General features: G+C 64.4%; 1 protein-coding gene across 1 annotated transcript; it reads left to right on the forward strand.

Moving 5' to 3' along the window:
* Window positions 1–315: 315 nt before the first annotated feature.
* CLIP3 (CAP-Gly domain containing linker protein 3) lies at window positions 316–14,604 on the forward strand (the record flags this gene model as incomplete). Its single annotated transcript, XM_084227455.1, has 18 exons — window positions 316–336; window positions 463–483; window positions 595–672; window positions 777–797; window positions 866–886; window positions 972–992; window positions 1,109–1,144; window positions 1,242–1,262; window positions 1,599–1,760; window positions 3,311–3,429; window positions 4,739–4,975; window positions 7,061–7,196; window positions 8,507–8,629; window positions 10,037–10,165; window positions 11,489–11,612; window positions 12,422–12,486; window positions 13,680–13,749; window positions 14,550–14,604. Coding segments are annotated over 18 exons (1,460 nt in total), but the record flags the coding sequence as incomplete, so codon positions are not given.
* Between the last annotated feature and the right edge of the window lie 5,069 nt (window positions 14,605–19,673).

The following is a 19,673-nucleotide window of genomic DNA, read 5'->3' on the forward strand; positions in this document are numbered from 1 at the left end:
CCCCAGGGTGTCCCCAAGGTGTCCCCAAGGTGTCCCCATGGGTCCCTCCAGGTGACCCCGTGGCTGCTGTCTGTCTGTCCGAGCAGTGTGTCCCTGTCTGTCCCTGTCCCTGCCTGTGTCCCCAACATCCCCAGTGTCCCTGATGTCCCCAATGTCCATCTGTCCCCAGGTGACCCTGTGACCACTGTCCGTCTGTCCGTGTAGGTGTTCCTGTCCCTCCCATGTCCCCAGTGTCCCCAATGTCCCCATCACCCCTAATGACCCCAATGTCCCCCATGTCCCCAGTGTCCCCAATGTCCGTCTGTCTGTCCATAGGTGACCCCGCGGCCGCCGTCCGTCTGTCCCAGCAGGGTGTCCCTGTCCCTGCCCGTGTCCCCAGTGTCCCCAATGTCCCCATCATCCCTAATGACCCCAATGACCCCCATGTCCCCAGTGTCCCCAGTGCTGTCCGTCTGTCTGCAGGTGACCCCGTGGCCACTGTCCGTCAGTCCTAGCAGTGTCCCTGTCCATCCATGCCCCCAATGTCCCCAACGTCCCCAATGTCCCCAATGTCCCCAATCCCCCCGGGTCCCCCCAATGTCCGTCTGTCCGTAGGTGACCCCGTGGCCGCCGTCCGTCTGTCCCAGTGGGGTTTCCCCAATCCCCACAGCGGCCCCAATGTCCCCAATGTCCGTCTGTCCTAGCAGGGTGTCCCTGTCCATCCATGCCCCCAATGTCCCCAATGTCCCCAATGTCCCCGATGTCCCCCCAATGTCCGTCCGTCCGTCTGTCGGCAGGTGACCCCGCGGCCGCCGTCCGTCTGTCCCAGCGGGGTGTCCCTGTCCATTCCTGCCCCCCGCTCCCCCCAATGTCCGTCTGTCCTTAGGTGACCCCGCGGCCGCCGTCCGTCTGTCCCAGCAGGGTGTCCCTGTCCATCCATGCCCCCAATCCCCCCAATCCCCCCGCTCCCCCCAATGTCCGTCTGTCCGTAGGTGACCCCGCGGCCGCCGTCCGTCTGTCCCAGCGGGGTGTCCCTGTCCATCCATGTCCCCAATCCCCTCAATCCCCCCCATGTCCCCAATCCCCCCGCTCCCCCCGCTCCCCCCAACGTCCGTCCGTCTGTCGGCAGGTGACCCCGCGGCCGCCGTCCATCTGTCCCAGCAGGGTGTCCCTGTCCATCCATCCCCCAATGTCCCCAATCCCCCCAATCCCTCGGGTGCCCCCCAATCCCCCCGCTCCCCCCAATGTCCGTCTGTCCTTAGGTGACCCTGCGGCCGCCGTCCGTCTGTCCCAGCGGGGTGTCCCTGTCCATCCATGCCCTCAATCCCCCCAGTGTCCCCAATGTCCCCAATGTCCCCCCAATGTCCCCAATGTCCCCCCAATGTCCCCAATCCCCCCAATCCCCCCGCTCCCCCCAATGTCCGTCTGTCCTTAGGTGACCCTGCGGCCGCCGTCCGTCTGTCCCAGCGGGGTGTCCCTGTCCATCCATGCCCTCAATCCCCCCAGTGTCCCCAATGTCCCCCCAATGTCCCCAATGTCCCCGCAATGTCCCCAATGTCCCCAATCCCCCCAATCCCCCCGCTCCCCCCAACGTCCCCCCAATGTCCGTCTGTCGGCAGGTGACCCCGCGGCCGCCGTCCGTCTGTCCCAGCGGCTGCTGGCGCTGGGCGGGGACGCGGGGCTGCGCAGCCGCTGGACGCACATGAACGCGCTGCACTACGCCGCCTACTTCGACGTGCCCGAGCTGATCCGCACCCTGCTCAGGGCCGCCGCCCCCCGAGGTACCCCAAAACCGGGAGGGGCACCCCCAAACCCAGACTGACACCCCCGGATCGGGACTGACACCCCCAGATCGGGACTGAGCCCCCCAAACCCGGACTGACCCCCCAAACCCCCCCCGAGCTGATCCGCACCCTGCTCAGGGCCGCCGCCCCCCGAGGTGAGGGGGGCACCCCAAAATCCCGACTGACACCCCCAAACCCGGACTGACACCCCCAGATCGGGAATGACCCCCCTAAATCGGGATGGGCACCCCCAAACCCCCCCCGGGCTGATCCGCACCCTGCTCAGGGCCGCCGCCCCCCGAGGTACCCCAAAACCGGGAGGGGCACCCCAAAACCGGACTGACACCCCCAAACCCGGACTGAGCCCCCAAACCCGGACTGAGCCCCCCCAAACCCGGGACTGACCCCCCAAACCCCCCCCGAGCTGATCCGCACCCTGCTCAGGGCCGCCGCCCCCCGAGGTGAGAGGGGGGACCCCAAAATCCGGACTGAGCCCCCCAAACCCGGACTGACACCCCCAGATTGGGAATGACCCCCCTAAATCAGGATGGGCACCCCCAAACCCCCCCCGAGCTGATCCGCACCCTGCTGTGGGCCGCGGCCCCCCGAGGTGAGCGGGGGGACCCCAAAACCGGGATGGGCACCCCCAAACCCGGACTGACACCCCCAAACCCGGACCGAGCCCCCCGGATCGGGACTGAGCCCCCCGGATCGGGATGGGCACCCCCAAACCCGGACTGAGCCCCCCAAACCCGGACTGAGCCCCCCAAACCCGGACTGAGCCCCCCAAACCCCCCCCGAGCTGATCCGCACCCTGCTGCGGGCCGCGGCCCCCCGAGGTGAGCGGGGGGACCCCAAAACCGGGAATGGCACCCCAAAACCGGGATGGGCACCCCCAAACCCGGACTGAGCCCCCCAAACCCGGACTGAGCCCCCCAAACCCACCCCGGGCTGATCCGCACCCTGCTCAGGGCCGCGGCCCCCTGAGGTGAGGGGGGGACCCCAAAACCGGGATGGGCACCCCCAGATCGGGATGGGCACCCCCAAACCCAGACTGAGCCCCCCAAACCCGGGGCTGACCCCTCAGTGGCCGTGCCTCAGTTTCCTCCTCTAATTTTGGTGGTTTTGGGGTCCCCCCGTGCCTCAGTCTCCCCCCCCCATTTGCCGGTTTGGGGTCCCCCCGTGCCTCAGTTTCCCCTTCTGCTTGTGGTGGTTTTTAGGTTCCCCCCTTGCCGTGCCTCAGTTTCCCCCGGGATTTCTCACGCCCCCCTTGGTTTTTTAGGACCCCCCCACACCCACGACCCCCTCCCCGATTTTTGGGGTCCCCCCGTGCCTCAGTTTCCCCCCCACATTTGCCGGTTTTGGGGTCCCCCCGTGCCTCAGTTTCCCCGTTTGCTTTCACTCTTTGCAGCGTTCCCTTTGCCGTGCCTCAGTTTCCCCCGGGATTTCTCGCCCCCCCGTGGTTTTTAGGACCCCCCCACACCCACGACCCCCTCCCCGATTTTTGGGGTCCCCCCGTGCCTCAGTTTCCCCCCAATTTCCCGCAGTGCTGCACTCGACCTGCAGCGATTTCAGCCACGGCACCGCGCTGCACATCGCGGCCTCCAACCTGTGCCTGGGGGCGGTGCGCTGCCTGCTGGAGCACGGCGCCGACCCCGCCCTCAGGGTAGGGGGGGGTCCTGGGGGGGTTATTTGGGGCGGGGGGCTCCGGGGCGGCTCGGGGAGTTGGGGGGATCTGGGGGGATTTGGGGTGGATCAGGGGTTTGGGGGGATTTGGGGATTTTGGGGGGATTTGGGGTTTGGGGCTGGGGGCGGTGCGCTGCCTGCTGGAGCACGGCGCCGACCCCGCCCTCAGGGTAGGGGGGCTTTGGGGGGGCTATTTGGGGCGGGGGGCTCCGGGGGGGCTCGGGGATTTAGGGGGGACTGGGGATGGATCAGGAATTTGGGGGGGATTTTGGGGGGTTTTGGTCTGGGGGCGGTGCGCTGCCTGCTGGAGCACGGGGCTGACCCCGCCCTCAGGGTAGGGGGGCTTTGGGGGGGCTATTTGGGGCGGGGGGCTCCGGGGGGGCTCGGGGAGTTGGGGGGGTTTGGGGGGATTTGGGATGGATCAGGGGTTTGGGGCTGGGGGCGGTGCGCTGCCTGCTGGAGCACGGCGCCGACCCCGCCCTCAGGGTAGGGGGGCTTTGGGGGGGCTATTTGGGGCGGGGGGCTCCGGGGGGGCTCCGGGAGTTGGGGGGAACTGGGGATGGATCAGGAATTTGGGGGGGATTTGGGGATTTTGGGGGATTTGGGGCTGGGGGCGGTGCGCTGCCTGCTGGAGCTTGGGCCAACCCCACCTCAGGGTTTGGGGGGATCCTGGGGGGATTATTTGGGGCGGGGGGCTCCGGGATTTGGGGGTGATCAGGGATTTGGGGGTCTCAAGGATTTGGGGGTCTCAGGGATTTGAGGGGGTGGGAAATGCTGAGGCATTGAAGGTGTGGAGAGATTTTGGAGGAATATGGGGAGGGGGAGATCGGATTTGGGGTTTGGGAGGGGCCTGGGGGGGTTTGGGGGGTCTTGGGGACACAGTGGGGATTTGGGGGGGTTCCCGAGGACACAGTGGGGATTTGGGGGGGGTCCTGGGGACACACCGGGGGGTCCTGAGCAGTTTTGGTGCCCCCAAAACCTCCGGGGACCCGGAACATCCTGTTGTTCCCCTCGGGAACCACGGGGCCACCTGAGGCCACCAAGGGCCACCTGAGGCCACCTGTGGCCACCTGAGGCCACCAGACAGGGGGGTCCTGAGTGGGTCTGGGGGGTCTTGGGGACAAAGGGGGGGTCTTAAGTAGTTTTGGTGCCCCCAAAACCTCCTGGGACCCAGAACATCCTGTTCTTCCCCTGTGGAACCATGGGGCCACCAAGGGCCACCTGAGGCCACCAAGGGCCACCTGTACCCCCCGTGGCCCCCCGAGGGACGCCCCCCGTTGCCCCCCCAGAACAGCAAGGGCCAGGTGGCGGCCGAGGTGGTGCCGGACCCCACGGACATGGCGCTGGACCGGGCCGAGGCGGCCGAGGCGGCGCGGGAGCTGCGGCGGCTGCTGCTGGACGCGGTTCCGCTGAGCTGCAGCCTGCCGCGCGTCACCCTGCCCAACTACGACAACCTGCCGGGGACACTGATGCTGCTGTGCCTGGGGCTGCAGCTGGGCGACAGGGTGCGCCTGGACAGCGGCAAGGTGGGTCACCATGTCACCTGTGTCACCTGTGTCACCTGTGTCACCCCAAACCCGCCCCGTGTCACCCCACACCTGCCGCGCGTCACCCTGCCCAACTACGACAACCTGCCCGGGACACTGATGCTGCTGTGCCTGGGGCTGCAGCTGGGCGACAGGGTGCGCCTGGACAGCGGCAAGGTGGGTCACTGTGTCACCTGTGTCACCCCTGTGTCACCCCAATGTCACCTGTGTCACCCCAACCCTGCCGCGCGTCACCCTGCCCAACTATGACAACCTGCCCGGCACCCTGATGCTGCTGTGCCTGGGGCTGCAGCTGGGGGACAGGGTGCGCCTGGACAGCGGCAAGGTGGGTCACCTGTGTCACCTGTGTCACCTGTGTCACCTGTGTCACCCTGTGTCACCTGTGTCACCCCAATCTCACCCCATCCTGCCGCGCGTCACCCTGCCCAACTACGACAACCTGCCGGGGACCCTGATGCTGCTGTGCCTGGGGCTGCAGCTGGGGGACAGGGTGCGCCTGGACAGCGGCAAGGTGGGTCACCTGTGTCACCTGTGTCACCTGTGTCACCTGTGTCACCCCATCCTGCCGCGCGTCACCCCACACCTGCCCCGCGTCACCCTGCCCAACTACGACAACCTGCCCGGGACACTGATGCTGCTGTGCCTGGGGCTGCAGCTGGGGGACAGGGTGCGCCTGGACAGCGGCAAGGTGGGTCACTGTGTCACCCCTGTGTCACCCCTGTGTCACCTGTGTCACCCCAAACCCGCCCCGTGTCACCCCGATCCTGCCGCGCGTCACCCTGCCCAACTACGACAACCTGCCCGGCACACTGATGCTGCTGTGCCTGGGGCTGCAGCTGGGCGACAGGGTGCACCTGGACAGCGGCAAGGTGGGTCACTGTGTCACCTGTGTCACCCTGTGTCACCTGTGTCACCCCACACCTGCCGCGCGTCACCCTGCCCAACTACGACAACCTGCCGGGGACACTGATGCACCTGGGACAGGGTGCGCCTGGACAGCGGCAAGGTGGGTCACCGTGTCACCTGTGTGTCACCTGTGTCACCCCTGTGTCACCTGTGTCACCCCCGTGTCACCCCTTTATCACCTGTGTCATGCCAATGTCACCTGTGTCACCCTAAACCTGCCCTGTGTCACCCCAATGGCGCCTGTGCCACCCTAAACCTGCCCTGTGTCACCCCCTGTGTCAGCCCCTGTATCACCTGTGTCATGCCTATGTCACCTGTGTCACCCTAAACCTGCCCTGTGTCACCCCCTGTGTCACCCCCTGTGTCACCCCAATGTCACCTGTGTCACCCTAAACCTGCCCTGTGTCACCCCCTGTGTCACCCCCTGTGTCACCCCAATGTCACCTGTGTCACCCTAAACCTGCTCTGTGTCACCCCCTGTGTCACCCCCTGTGTCACCCCAATGTCACCTGTGTCACCCTAAACCTGCTCTGTGTCACCCCCTGTGTCACCCACTGTGTCACCCATGGCCAGCCAGGACAGCAGCAAGGTGGGACGTTAATGTCACCAGTGTCACCCAGGTGTCCCCTGTCCCCAGGTGGGCACCCTCAGGTTCTGTGGCACCACGGCCTGTGATGGGATTCCAGGGGGGATTTGGGGTTTTTTGAAGGATTTGGGTTTTTTTGTGATCGGGTTTTTTTGGGGTTTTTTGGGGTGTTTTGGGGTATTTTTGGGGGGATGCTCAGGTGTCACCAGGTGTCCCCTGTCCCCAGGTGGGGACCCTCAGGTTCTGTGGCACCACGGCCTGTGTTTGGGTTGCAGGGAGGATTTGGGATTTTGGGTTTTTTTGTAATATTGGGGTTTTTTGTGATCGGGTTTTTTTGGGGTGTTCTGGGGTATTTTTGGGGGGATGCTCAGGTGTCACCAGGTGTCCCCTGTCCCCAGGTGGGCACGCTCAGGTTCTGTGACACCACGGCCTGTGTTGGGATTCCAGGGAGGATTTTGGGATTTGCGTTTTTTGAAGTTTTTGGGGTTTTTTTGTGATCGGGGTTTTTTGGGGTGTTTTGGGGTATTTCTGGGGGGATGCTCAGGTGTCACCCAGGTGTCCCCTGTCCCCAGGTGGGCACGCTCAGGTTCTGTGGCACCACGGCCTTCGCCAGCGGGCAGTGGGCCGGGGTGGAGCTGGACGAGCCCGAGGGGAAGAACGACGGCAGCGTGGGGGGGGTCCGCTACTTCATCTGCCCCCCCAAAACCGGTACGGGACCCCCGGGACCCCCGGGACCCCCTGTGACCCCCGGGACCCCCCGAGACCCCCGGGACACCCCCCAAGACGCCCCCGAGACCGCCCCGGGACCCCTGGGACCCCCCCGGGAACCCCCAAGACCCCCGGGACCCCCCCCGGGACCCCCACGAGACCCCTGGGACCCGCCTGAGACCCCCGGGACCCCCCCGAGACCCCTGGGACCCCCCAGGACCCCCTGGACCCCCGGGAGACCCCCGGGAGACCCCCGAGACCCCCCCGAGACCCCCGGGAGACCCCCCGAGACCCCTGGAACCCCCCCGAGACCCCCGAGACGGCCTCAGGACCCCTGGGACCCCCCGAGACCCCCGGGACCCCCCCGAGACCCCTGGAACGCCCCCGAGACCTCCGGGACCACCCTGGGACCCCCAGGACCCCCCCGTGACCCCTGGGACCCTCTGGGGTGGGGCTGGGACCCCCAAGACCCCCAGGACCAACCTGGGACCCCCCCCGGGACCCTCAGGAACCTCCTGGGGATGGGGCTGGGACCCCCAGGACCCCCCCAGAACCCCCCTGGATCCCCCCTAGGACCCCCCTGGGGTGAGGCTGGGATCCCCAGGACCCCCCGCGACCCCCAGGACCCCCCCCAGGACACCCCTGGGATGGAGTTGGGACCCCCAGGACCCCCCTGGGACCCCCCTGGGATCCCCTCAGGACCCCTGAGACCCCCACAGGACCCCCGGGACCCCCCCTGGGACCCCTGTGGGAGGAGTTGGGACCCCCCTGGGGGTGGGGCTGGGACCCCCAGGACCCTCCCAGGATCCTCCTAGGACCCCCTCAGACCCCTGGTCCAAACTGGTCTGTACTGGTTTATACTGGTCCATACTGGTCCGTACTGGTCCGTACTGGTTTATACTGGTCTGTACTGGTCCGTACTGGTCCATACTGGTCCAAACTGGTTCATACTGGTTTATACTGGCCCATACTGGTCCGTACTGGTTTATACTGGTTTATACTGGTCTGTACTGGTCCGTACTGGTCCAAACTGGTCCAAACTGGTTCGTACTGGTTTATACTGGTCCGTACTGGCTTATACTGGTCCATATCAGTACAAACTCGTCCGTACTGGTCCGTACTGGTCCATACTGGTCTGTACTGGTCCGTACTGGTCCGTACTGGTCCGTACTGGATTATACTGGTCCAAACTGGTCTGTACTGGTTTATACTGGTCCGTACTGATCCAAACTGGTCCGTACTGGTCTGTACTGGTTTATACTGGTCCAAACTGGTCCGTACTGGTCCAAACTGGTCTGTACTGGTCGCAGGCGTCTTCGCCTCGGTGTCCAAGATCTCCAAGGCCGAGGAGCAGCCCCCGGCGCCGTCGCCCCCCCCGAGCCCCCCGGGACCCCCGGCCCGAGCCCCCCACAAACCCCGCAAGGACAAGAAAGGTACGGGGACCCCCCCCAAAATACAGGGGAGCCCCCAAAATACAGGGGAGCACCCCAAAATAGAGGGGAGCCCCCAAAATACAGGGGAGCACCCCAAAATACAGGGGAGCCCCCCAAAATACAGGGGACCCCAAAATCCATGGGGACCCCCCCAAATACAGGGGACCCCCCCAAAATCCACGGGACCCCCCCCAAAATACAGGGGAGCCCCCCAAAATACAGGGGAGCCCCCAAAATCCAGGGGAACCCCTCCAAAATCCATGGGGACCCCCCCCAAAATACAGGGGAGCCCCCAAAATCCACGGGGACCCCCCAAAATTCAGGGGAACCCCCCCAAAATCCATGGGGACCCTTCCAAAATACAGGGGAGACCCCAAAATACAGGGGAGCCCCCAAAATCCATGGGGACCCCCCCAAAATGGAGGGGAGCCCCTCCAGTTCCAGGGGACCCCTCCAAAATTCTGGGGTTCTCCCTGAATCCACCCAAAACCCTGCAAGAGGTGGGCGTGGCTGGGATGGGCGTGGTTGGGTGTGGTTGTGATGGGCGTGTCTGGGGTGGGCGTGTCTGGGGTGGGTGTGTCAGGGTGGGTGTGTCTGGGATGGGTGTGTCAGGGTGGGTGTGTCAGGGTGGGTGTGTCAGGGTGGGTGTGTCTGGGATGGGTGTGGCTGGGATGGGTGTGGCTGGGATGGGTGTGTCTGGGTGGGTGTGTCTGGGGTGGGTGTGTCTGGGATGGGTGTGGCTGGGATGGGTGTGGCTGGGATGGGTGTGTCAGGGTGGGTGTGTCTGGGTGGGTGTGTCTGGGGTGGGTGTGTCAGGGTGGGTGTGTCTGGGTGGGTATGTTGGGGTGGGTGTGTCAGGATGGGTGTGTCAGGATGGGTGTGTCAGGGTGGGTGTGTCAGGGTGGGTGCGGTTGTGATGGGTGTGTCGGGTGGGTGTGTCAGGGCGGGTGTGTCAGGGCGGGTGTGTCAGGGCGGGTGTGTCTGGGGTGGGTGTGTCATGGTGGGTGTGTCAGGATGGGCGTGTCTGGGGTGGGTGTGTCACGGTGGGTGTGTCTGGGGTGGGTGTGTCAGGGATGGGTGCGGTTGTGATGGGTGTGTCAGGGTGGGTGTGCCGGGTGGGTGTGGTCACCCGGCCCCGCCCCCAGGCTCCCGGAAGCGGGCGGGGGCGTGGCTGGGATGGGTGTGTCGGGTGGGTGTGGTCACCCGGCCCCGCCCCCAGGCTCCCGGAAGCGGGCGGGGGCGTGGCTGGGATGGGTGTGTCGGGTGGGTGTGGTCACCCGGCCCCGCCCCCAGGCTCCCGGAAGCGGGTGGGGGCGTGGCTGGGTGTGTCAGGGTGGGTGTGTCAGGGATGGGTGCGGTTGTGATGGGTGTGCCCGGTGGGTGTGGTCACCCCGGCCCCGCCCCCAGGCTCCCGGAAGCGGGCGGGGGCGTGGCTGGACCGCGAGGGGCGGCGCGTGGCCCCGGGGGACGCGGTGCTGGTGGCCGGACAGCGCCAGGGCCGGGCCCGCTTCTACGGCCGCACCGACTTCGCCCCCGGTGAGACACGGACCCTCCCCAGGGCGGGACCCCTCCCCTGGGCGGGACCCCTCCTCAGGACCCCTCCCCAGGACCCCTCCCCAGGACCCCTCCTCATACAGAGACCCCTCCCCTGGGCAGGACCCCTCCCCCGGGCGGGACCCCTCCCCAGGCCAGGACCCCTCCCTATACAGAGACCCCTCCCCAGGGCGGGACCCCTCCCCAGGGCGGTACCTCTCCCCAGGACCCTCCCCAGGCCGGGACCCCTCCCCTGGGCGGGACCCCTCCCTATACAGAGACCCCTCCCCTGGGCGGGAACCCTCCCCAGAGCAAAACCCCTCCCTAAGCAGAGACCCCTCCCCTGGGCGGGAACCCTCCCCAGGACCCCTCCCCAGGGCGGTACCTCTCCCCAGGGCGGGACCCCTCCCCAGGGCAGTACCCCTCCCTATACAGAGACCCCTCCCCAGGGCGGGACCCCTCCCCAGAGCAAAACCCCTCCCTAAGCAGAGACCCCTCCCCGGGACGGGACCCTTCCCCCGGGCGGGACCCCTCCCTATACAGAGACCCCTCCCCAGAGCAAGACCCCTACCCAGGGCAGGACCCCTACCCAGGGCGAGACCCCTCTCCAGGATCCCACCCTATACAGTGACCCCTCCCCAGGACCCCTCCCTATACAGAGACCCCTCCCCAGAATGAGACCACTCCCCAGGACCTCTCCCCACACTGAGACCCCTCCCCAGGCCAAGACCCCTCCCCAATGTCCCCAATCCCTCCAGTATCCCCAATGTCCCCAGTGTCCCAAATCGCCCAACCACCCCAATGTCCCCAATGTACCCAGTGTCCCCAATGTCCCCACTGTCCCCAATGCCCACAATGTCCCCACTGTCCCCAATGTCCCCGTGGTGTCCCCAGTGTCCCCACTGTCCCCAATGTCCCCAATGTCCCCTCGATGTCCCCGCTGTCCCCAGGGTACTGGTTCGGGGTGGAGCTGGACTCGGCGGGCGGCAAACACGACGGCTCCGTTTTCGGGGTGCCAGTGTCCCCAATGTCCCCAGTGTCCCCAATGTCCCCAATGTCCCCAGTGTCCCAAATGTCCCCAATGTCCCCAATGTCCCCAATGTCCCCAATGTCCCCACTGTCCCCAATGTCCCCAATGTCCCCTCGGTGTCCCCAGGGTACTGGTTCGGGGTGGAGCTGGACTCGGCGGGCGGCAAACACGACGGCTCCGTTTTCGGGGTGCCAGTGTCCCCAATGTCCCCAATGTCCCCAATGTCCCCAGTGTCCCCAGTGTCCCCAATGTCCCCACTGTCCCCACTGTCCCCAATGTCCCCTCGGTGTCCCCAGGGTACTGGTTCGGGGTGGAGCTGGACTCGGCGGGCGGCAAACACGACGGCTCCGTTTTCGGGGTGCGCTATTTCACCTGCCCCCCCAAACACGGCGTCTTCGCACCCCCCTCCCGCGTCCAGAGGTACCGGGGGGACACGGGGGGGACAGGGGGACGTGGGGGGGACAGGGGGACACGGGGGGAAAGGGGGACACAGGGGATGTAGGGGGACATGGGGGGGACATAGGGAGGACAGGGGGACACAGGGGACACGGGGGACAGGGGGACACGGGGGCGACAGGGGGACACGGGGGGGACAGAGGGACACAGGGGGAATAGGGGGACACGGGGGATGTGGGGGGACATGGGGACAGGGGGACATGGGGGGACAGAGGGACAGGGGACACGGGGGGGACAGAGGGACACGGGGGGGACAGGGTGACACAGGGGATGTAGGGGGACATGGGGACATGGGGGGGGACGGGGGGAGGGACATGGGGACACAGTGTGGGGACAGGGGGACACGGGGGGGACAGGGGGACATGGGGGGGACACAGGGATGGCGGGGGACAGGGGGACAAGGGGGGGACATGGCGGCACAGGGGGTACACAGGGGACAGGGGGGGACATGGAGGGGACATCGGGGGGACACAGGAAGGACACTGGGGAACAGGGGGTGACACGGGGACATGGAGGGGACAGGGGGACATGGTGGGGAGATGACATGGGGACATCAGGAGGACATGGGGACATGTGAGGTCACAGGGACGGGGGGGACATGGGAGGGACACAGGGGACAGGGGGGGACATGGGGAATGTGGGGACATTGGTAGGGACACAGGGGACCTGGTGGGACCGTGGGGTCAAGGGAGGTCACAGGGGTCACGTTGGGGTCACAGGGGACACTGAGGGGACACTGTGGTGACGCCCTGTCCCCGTGTGTCCCCTCCCAGGGTCGGGGGTCCCAAGGAGGAGCCCGGGGATGGCACCAACGAAAAGAAGGCACCGCCCATCACAGGTGAGGGGCGGGGCAGGGCCGTGATTGACAGGTGGGTGGGGCAGTGATTGACAGGAGGGCGGGGCAGTGATTGACAGAGGGTGGGGCAGTGATTGACAGGTGGGTGAGGCAGTGATTGACAGGAGGGCGGGGCAGTGATTGACAGAGGGCGGGGCAGTGATTGACAGAGGGTGGGGCAGTGATTGACAGAGGGCGGGGCAGTGATTGACAGGGCGGGGCAGTGATTGACAGGTGGGTGGGGCAGTGATTGACAGAGGGTGGGGGAGTGATTGACAGGAGGGCGGGGCAGTGATTGACAGGAGGGCGGGGCATTGACACGTGGGTGTGGCACTGATTGATAGGTGGATGGGGCAGTGATTGACAGGTGGGCGGGTGGGGCAGTGATTGACAGGTGGGGCATTGGGGGACAGGTGGGTGGGGCAGGGCAGTGATTGACAGGTGGGGCATTGGGGGACGGGTGGGCGGGGCAGGGCAGTGATTGACAGGTGGGCGGGACAGGGTTGCTTCTGCTGATTGGCTGTTGACAGGGATGTGACCGTGTCCTTCTCATGTCCCTCTGTGTCCCCTCTGTATCCCCCATGTCCCCCTGTGTCCCCGTGTCCATCCCCATCTCCCTGTGTCCCCGCAATGTCCCCACTGTCCTCAACATCCCCAAATGTCCCCAATGTCCCCAACACCCCCAATGTCCCCACTGTCCCCTGTGTCCCCCCAATGTCCCCGTGTCCCCCCCATGTCCCCCTGTCCATCCCCATCTCCCTGTGTCCCCCCTGTGTCCCTGTGCCCCCCCTGTGTCCCCATGTCCCCCCCGTCCTCACGTCCCCCCATGTCCCTGCCATGTCCCTGTGTCCCCCCCATGTCCCCGTGTCCCCCCCGTGTCCCTGTGTCCCCATATCCCCGTGTCCCCCCATCTCCCTGTGTTCCCCCTCTGTCCCCGTGTCCCCCCTGTGTCCCCATGTCCTCTCCATGTCCCCATGTCCCCCCTGTGTCCCTGTGTCCTCCCATGTCCTCATGTCCTCCCCATGTCCCCTCTGTGTCCCTGCTGTGTCCCCATGTTCCTTCTGTGTCCCTGTGTCCCCCCTGTGTCCCTGTGTCCCTGTGTCCCCCCCATGTCCCCCATGTCCCCATGTCCCCCATGCCCCCCCCATGTCCCCCTGTCCCCCCCATGTCCCCCTGTCCCCCCGGTGTCCCCGCAGTGTCACAGCCCAAGCGCTTCCCGGCCGTGCGGACCCCCAAGGACATCACATCCGAGAGCTCCTTCTCCAGGTGGGGACAGGGACAGGGACAGGGGCAGGGACGGGGACAGGGACAGGGACAGGGGACAGGGGACAGGGACGGGGACAGGGGACACCGCGGGCTGGCACTGTCCCCAGGCCATGGCCCTGTCCCCACGCTGTCCCTGGGGGGTGTCCCTGTCCCCAGGCCATATCCCCAGGCCATATCCCTGTCCCCGTGTCCCCAGGCTATGTCCCCGTGTCCCCAGTGGGTGTCCCCTGTCCCCAGAGGGTGTCTTTGTCCCCATGGGTTGTCCCTGTCCCCACGCTGTCCCCATGTCCCCAGGGGGGTGTCCCTGTCCCCAGGGGGTGTCCCTGTCCCCAGAGGGTGTCCCTTTGTCCCCGGGCCCTGTCCCCAGGGGGTGTCCCTGTCCCCAGGCCATGTCCCCATGTCCCTGTCCCCACGCTGTCCCCGTGTCCCCAGGGGGGTGTCCCTGTCCCCAGAGGGTGTCCCCTTGTCCCCGGGCCCTGTCCCCAGGGGGTGTCCCTGTCCCCAGGCCATGTCCCCACGCTGTCCCTGTGTCCCCAGGGGTGTGTCCCTGTCCCCGGGCCATGTCCCCAAGCTGTCCCCACGCTGTCCCCAGGGGTGTGTCCCTGTCCCCAGGGGTGTGTCCCTGTCCCCAGGCCATGTCCCCGTGTCCCAGGGGGGTGTCCCTGTCCCCATGTCCCTGTCCCCAGCCCTGTCCCCCTGTCCCCACGCTGTCCCCACGCTGTCCCCATGTCCCCAGGGGGTGTGTCCCTGTCCCCATGTCCCCTGGCCATGTCCCCAAGCTGTCCCCACGCTGTCCCCAGGTTACTCTTCTGCTGCTGGTTCCCGTGGATGCTCCGGGCCGAGATGCAGTCCTAACCCCCCCCTCCCCCCCTCCCCTCCCCCACCCCGCCGCCCCTCCCCCACCCAGTGCCTTGGTGCCCCTCCCCCACGCGGGGACACGTGATGTGACCCCCCCACCCCCACCCTGTCCCCTCCTGTCCCCTCCCCCTCCTCCCGGGCTGTTCCTTCTGGAACTTTCCACACTGGGGGGGGGGGGGGCTTCGGGCGTGGCCCCTCCCCCGATTTTGGGGCCAAATCTGCCGAGAACAGCGGTGGGGGAGGGGCCAGACCCCCAAAATTCCGATTTTTGGCCCAAATCTGCCGAGAAGAGCGGTGGGGGAGGGGCCAGACCCCCCAAAATTCGAATTTTGGGGCCAAATCTGCCAATAACAGCGCTGGGGATAAGCGACCACCCCTCCCCCTCCCCACCCCCCAAAATTTTGGGGTGTTCACTCCGGAATCGATTAATTAATGAACTAATTAATTAATTAAGGGGGTTGAGGCCACGTTTGGGGCTCCCAAATCCCAATTTTGGGGCAATTTTAGGAATTTATCGATTTTTTTTTTGGTGGGGGGGAAGGAGTCGATGCCACGCCCACTCCCCAAAATTATTTTCGGGGAAAATTCCCCCCCCACCCCCCAATTTTTGGATTTTTGGGGCTGTTCCCTCCAGAACCAATTAATTGATTAATTAATTAATTTAATTAACGTCGCGAATCGAGGCCACGCCCCTTCCCCGAATTATTTTGGGGGGGGGAGGTCCCAAAATATCGATTTTTTTAAATTTTTTTTTTTTTCTCCCGACCCCTCCCCAAAAAAAGGCCCCGAAGTGGGGGAGGGGTCCCCGAGGGTCCCTCCTGGCCGCCCCTCCCCCCCCCCCGCAGTAGCAATAACGCCCCTCCCCCACCCGCGCTCGTGTCAGTGGCTTTAATGTCCCCAAATGTCCCCAAATGTCCCCAAATGTCCCCAAATGTCCCTCCCCTCCCCCCCCCGCTGCCGCATGGGCCCCCCCGGAGCCGCTTCTGCCACCAATAAAATCCTTTGTACCGGAAAAATGGGGCGAAAACGGGCGGGAACGGGAAAAACGGGAAAAAACGGGGGGAAATGGGGGGAAATCTGAAAAAAATGGGGCAAAAACGGGCGGAAACGGGAAAAACGGGGCAAAAATGGGAAAAATGGGGGGAAAACGGGCGGAAACGGGGAAAAACGGGGAAAACGGGGGAAATGGGGGGAAATCTGAAAAAAATGGGGCAAAAACGGGGCGGGAACGGGAAAAACGGGAAAAAACGGGGGGAAATCTGAAAAAAATGGGGCAAAAACGGGCGGGAACGGGAAAAACGGGGGGAAAAATGGGGGGAAACGGGAAAAAATGGGGAGAAATCTGAAAAAAATGGGGGAAAAAACGGGCGGAAACGGGAAAAAACGGGGCAAAAATGGGGAAAATGGGGGGAAAACGGGCGGAAACGGGAAAAACGGGGAAAACGGGGGGAAATGGGGGGAAATCTGAAAAAAATGGAGCAAAAAACGGGCGGGAACGGGAAAAACGGGGGGAAAAATGGGGGGAAACGGGAAAAAAATGGGGAGAAATCTGAAAAAAATGGGGGAAAAACGGGCGGAAAACGGGAAAAACGGGGGGAAAATGGAAAAATGGGGCGAAAACGGGCGGAAACGGGAAAAACGGGGAATAAATGGGAAAAATGGGGCGAAAACGGGCGGAAACGGGAAAAACGGGGGGAAATGGGGGAAAAACGGGGGGAAACGGGAAAAAATGGGGGAAAAACGGGCGGAAACGGGAAAAACGGGGGGAAATCTGAAAAATGGGGGAAAAACGGGGGAAACGGGAAAAACGGGGGGAAAAACGGGGGGAAAACGGGAAAAATGGGGGAGAACGGGGGGAAATGGGGGAAAAAACGGGGGGAAATCTGAAAAAAATGGGGGAAAAACGGGGGGAAACGGGAAAAACAGGGAAAACAGAGGAAAATGGGAAAAAAACGGGGGAAATGGGGGAAAATGGAAAAAATGGGGAAAAACGGGGGGAAATGGGAAAAAAACGGGGGGAAACGGGGAAAAAACGGGCAGGAATGGGAAAAACGGGGGGAAAACGGGGGAAAATGGGGGGGAAAATGGGAAAAAATGGGGCAAAAACGGGCAGAAACAGGAAAAAACGGGGGAAATGGGGGAGAAAATGGGGCAAAAACGGGGGAAATGGGAAAAAACGGGGGGGAAATGGGAAAAAAATGGGCAAAAACGGGCAGAAACGGGAAAACCGGGGGAAAACGGGGAAATGAGGGATAAATGGGAAAAAATGGGGAAAAACGGGGGGAAATGGGGGAAAATTGGGGGAAATGGGAAAAATGGGGAATAAATGGGGGGAAATGGGGAAAACAGGGGGAAACAGGAAAATCTGAAAAAAAATGGGGGGAAAAACGGGGGGAAATTGGAAAAAGAGGGAAAATGGGGATAAATGCGGGAAAACGGGGGGAAATGGGGAAAAATGGGGAAAATGGGGGGAAATGGGGAAAACGGGGGAAACGGGAGAAAATGGGGAAAAATGGGGGGAAATGGGAAAAACGGGGAATAAATGGGAAAAAAACGGGGGAAATGGGGAAAATGGGGGGAAATGGGAAAAAATGGGGGAAAATTGGGAGAAAATGGGGAATAAATGGGGAATAAATGGGGAAAAACGGGGGGAAATGGGAAAAACATGAGAAAATGGGAAAAACGGGGGAAAATTGGGAGAAAATGGAAAAAAATCGGGGGGAAATGGGAAAAATGGGCGGAAATGAGGATAAATGGGGGGGGAAATGGGAATAAATGGGGAAAATTGGGAGAAAATTGAGAATAAATGGGGGAAATGGGAAAATGGGGAAAAACTGGGGGGAAATGGGGAATAAAAGGGGGAATGGAGAAAAATCAAGAAAAATTGGAATAAAAGGGGTAAATAATTGCGAAAATGGGGGATAAATGGGGAATAAATGGGGAGGGAAATGGGAAAATGGGAAAATGGGGAAAAAATGGGAATAAAGGGAGAAATATGGGGGGAAATGGGGAAAACTGGGGGAAGTGGGGAATAAATGGGGAAAAAAAGATTTTTTGGGGCAAAAAAATTGGATTGGGGAAGGGGAGTTCGGAATGGGGGAGGGGACCCCAAAAATTTGGGGAGGGGTGGGGGGGAGGGGAAAACCTCGGGGCTTGGGGGCGACCTCCAAAAACGGGGGGCGGGGAGGCCAAAATGGAGGGAGGGGACAGCGAGGGTGGGGGAGGGGCTGGCAGGAGGGAGGGGCCCCCAAAAATTTCCCACCCCCCTACGCCGCCATCTTGTCCCGGCGCGCGGCGATGACGTCACACCCGACGCGCATTCATTATGCGCCCCTAATCTACATAACCACGCCCCCATGGGGCGAGTTGAGCTGTCGCTCACGCTGTTGGCCACGCCCATCCCGGTGGAAGCGACGAACGGCGTCGCTGTCGCTCAACGTTGACCACGCCCACCGTGCGTTATTCTGCTGCCTCTAAGCCCCGCCCCCGATGCTGACCGCGCCCTCTGTGAGTCATAGTAACGGTTCTAAGCCACGCCCCCGTCTCGGCCACGCCCAGGGCGTGTCCCCCGCTACTCCAGGCCCCGCCCCCGGGCGGTTCCCGCCGTTCCCGCCCCCCGCCGTGGCCCCGCCCCTCTCCCCGTTCCGGTTCCGAACTCGCTCCGGCCGGCGCCGCTCCCGCAGGTACCGAACCCCCCCGGACCCCCCCGGACCCCCCGGGACCCTCCGGGATCCCCCCGGGACCCCCCCGGTGCTCCCCTCCCCCCCCCCGGACCGTGACTCAGCGCGGCCCCGCCCAGTCCCGGAAATCCCGGACCGGACCGGACCGGACCGGGACGGGGACCGGGGGGGGCTGGGGGGGTTCGGGGGGTCTGGGGGGGTCTGGGGGGTCCCCGGAACCCCCCGGTGCCCCCGTTGCCGCCTAACGGGGCTGTCTGCTTCTCTTGCAGCCGCTCCCAGTGCTCCCAGTGCTGCTCCCAGTGCTCCCAGTAACCCCGGAGCCCTCCCAGTGCTCCCAGTGCCGCCCCGGGACCCCTCCCAGTAACCCCGGGACCGCTCCCAGTAACCCCGGGACCCCTCCCAGTAACCCCGGGACCCCTCCCAGTAACCCCCGGAGCCCTTCCAGTAACCCCGGGACCCCTCCCAGTGCTCCCAGTAGCTCCCAGTAACCCCCCAGTACCCTCCCAGTGCTCCCAGTTCCCCCCGGTACCCCCCAGTGCCATCCCAGTCCCTCCAGTGACCCCCGCTGCCCTCCCAGTGCTCCCAGTAGCTCCCAGTAACCCCCCCAGTCCACCCCAGTTCCCTCCCAGTTCCTTCCCAGTGCCTCCCAGTCCATCCCAGTGCCTCCCAGTGCTCCCAGTTTGGGCCATGTTCCTGGTGAAGGGGCTGCTGGGGGGCGGGGGCGGTGGGGGAGGGGCGGGGGGGGCGCTCCCGGGGGGCATCGGCTCCGTCCTGGGGGGGCTCCTGAGCGGGGGAGGGGGCGGCGGCGCCGGGGGGGCCATGGGGGTCCTGGGGGGGCGTCATCAGCGCCATCAGGTGAGCGGGGACACGGGGGGGACAGTGGGGACAGTGGGGGGACATTGGGGGGATTGGGGACACTGGGGGGATTGGGGACAGTGGGGACATTGGGGACATTGGGAGTGTTGGGGACATTGGGGACATTGGGGACAGTGGGGACATTTGGGGACATTGGGGGGATTGGGGACATTTGGGGACACTGGGGACATTGGGGACGTTGGGGGGATTGGGGACACTGGGGGCACATTGGGGGTGTTGGGGACACTGGGGACATTGGGATATTGGGGACAGTGGGGACATTGGGGACATTGGGGGTGTTGGGACATTGGGGACATGGGGGATTGGGGACATTGGGGACATTGGGGACAGTGGGGGTGTTGGGGACATTTGGGGACATTGGGGACAGTGGGGGGACATTGGGGACATTGGGGCATTGGGGACATTGGGGGATTGGGGACATTTGGGGACATTGGGGACAGTGGGGGGACATTGGGGACATTGGGGGTGTTGGGGACATTGGGGACACTGGGGGGATTGGGGACATTGGGG

Source organism: Fringilla coelebs (genome assembly GCF_963513975.1).
Source record: "Fringilla coelebs genome assembly, contig: SCAFFOLD_460, whole genome shotgun sequence".
NCBI lineage: Eukaryota > Metazoa > Chordata > Aves > Passeriformes > Fringillidae > Fringilla > Fringilla coelebs.